The sequence below is a fragment of the Arachis ipaensis genome, chromosome B04 (genome assembly GCF_000816755.2).
Source record: "Arachis ipaensis cultivar K30076 chromosome B04, Araip1.1, whole genome shotgun sequence".
NCBI lineage: Eukaryota > Viridiplantae > Streptophyta > Magnoliopsida > Fabales > Fabaceae > Arachis > Arachis ipaensis.
The window spans coordinates 24,796,406-24,798,529 of NC_029788.2; the positions used below are offsets into that span (position 1 = coordinate 24,796,406).

The 2,124-nt window shown below is 26.5% G+C and overlaps 1 protein-coding gene across 1 annotated transcript in view; it reads right to left on the reverse strand.

Annotated features, from left to right (window-relative positions):
* Positions 384-2,124, reverse strand: part of LOC110270583 — a 2,687-nt gene continuing 946 nt past the window's right edge. The window contains exon 2 of the mRNA XM_021120162.1: positions 384-707. Within this exon, the coding sequence (XP_020975821.1) occupies positions 448-707 (260 nt within the window). The 3' untranslated portion in view covers positions 384-447. The remainder of the gene's footprint in view (positions 708-2,124) is intronic.

Consider the following 2,124-nt stretch of genomic DNA (forward strand, 5'->3'; position numbering starts at 1 on the left):
GGATAGACTAAAGGAATTACTTATTTGAGATAAAAAAATTATTTTAAAGACGATAAAAAATTTACTTAAAATAATCTAAAATTATTTTATTTTGTATTTTTTAATTATTGTTAGACTAATTGAGTAATGAGTAGTATTAGATGTAATAAGCCAAGTGTATAATTATAAATGTTAAATATAAAATATTATGGATGTAAGTAAAATAACGTTAAGTTATTATCTCCCTAATGTTATGGTTAAAATATTTTCAAAATACAACTAAGAAAAACAAAATTAATTTTCACTCAAAACAAAAACAACTTAAAGTATATATTGCTTGAAAGTGATCAAACCTTTCATAACAATCAGTAACAATATTAAACTTTAATTTGTCTAAGTTTAAAAGTGATCAAACTCATACATTAGTTTGTAGTTCATGTAAGCTTTTGATCAACACACCATGCACCATCATAAACAGTTGAAGGTGCAAATGCAGACAGCCGTTGGACGCCTAAAGAAGCCAAGGCATTTTCCGGTAGCTCCCTGGCCAAGGTGCTTAAGAGCACAAGCATTGGTACACCATTGTTTATCGCACCCTCCTCCTGGCATATGCAACTTATCTTCACATCTTTTCTGCTGCAATGATGAGCAATTGTCCGCAACACCACCACTACCACCACCATCTTTGTTACACACTTCACTACTTGTCACCGTAATCATAAGAGCACCTATGTAGTATGTATATATGTAATACATGTCAATGTTCATGTGCTTTAAAATTTGGAACTTTTAGTATTAGATGGTTGTTCATATTCAATTTACAGTGAACAATATCATGGGTATAGCTAGAAATGGTTTCGCGAGGTAGACAATGACTTTTGTAAATAATGTGAACAATAAGTTCTAAAATTGACCCAATAAAATAAAAAAATACTCCACCCTCAAATTACTTCCTAAACTTTAACATTAGGATAACCATATGCACACCTAATGAATTGAACTCCAGCCATTGTTAACTATGCATGAGTAAATAGAATCAAAAGGAATAACCATCTAATTAAAAATAATGAACATAATCGATCATCTGCATACCTATTGAATTAAATATTTGACATATCTATTATTCACATTGTTTAGTATTCTCATTGTTTACCTATACTTTTTTAGCTAAAAATTGTAGTTATACACCAGTTACTAGGGAATAAATACATCACCCCACAACAAATATATATCAAAAAAAGTTAACAATGGAATGAACTCTTATGTTATTGTACATGAAGTATGTTTTGGTGAAATTTTTATTCTTTCTAGTTATTCTTAACTTATTTACGCAATACGGTTATTGATATTTAAGTTTAAATTGAATAATTAAAATAACCAATCCTTAAAAATATAACTCAATCTCCTGCTGATAAAATCATTGTATTATTCTATAATGAATTATATTTTGACACTAAAAATGTTGGCTTAGCATATTTTTTGTGTCAAAATATAATTTATTGTAGAATAATAAAACAAACCTTATTTGTATTATTTTAATTATATAATAAATATTTTTACTCAATTTATTTTTTTTCATCTTTTGTTCTTACAACAAAATTATCTTTTACCACAATCATTATAATACCCTGCATACATCAAGTTTTATCTTAGAGTTATTTCGTTGATTTAGATGCTAATTATATGAATATAAGAGTTTAACACAGTAGAGGAAGTGAATTTTATTTTGCTAAAGGATGGTTGGATCTTCTTATATACTATAAGCAACCTAATAGAATGTGAGTGAAGTTATATTTCATAAGAAAGCTGAATTTATCATTGAGTTAAATGTGGTTATTCTTGCCTTGCCGCATTATATGAATAACTGATGATGGAGCTTATTTAACAAGAGGATGAATTTATATGAATTCAACATATTCAATTTGATCAAACTATTTTTATTAGTTGTCATTATGAAAATAATTCTAATGTATATGCATATAAGTTATATAGAATTGGATACCATAGATATTATTTAAATAACTTAATTCTAATAGTAGGATTTGGTTAGTTTAGTTTTAAAAGAATTTAAAAATTGATCTCACTTTATTAGTTAATTCTATTTAATTAGATATGTAATATTTAATTTATTAATTTTAGTTTTTA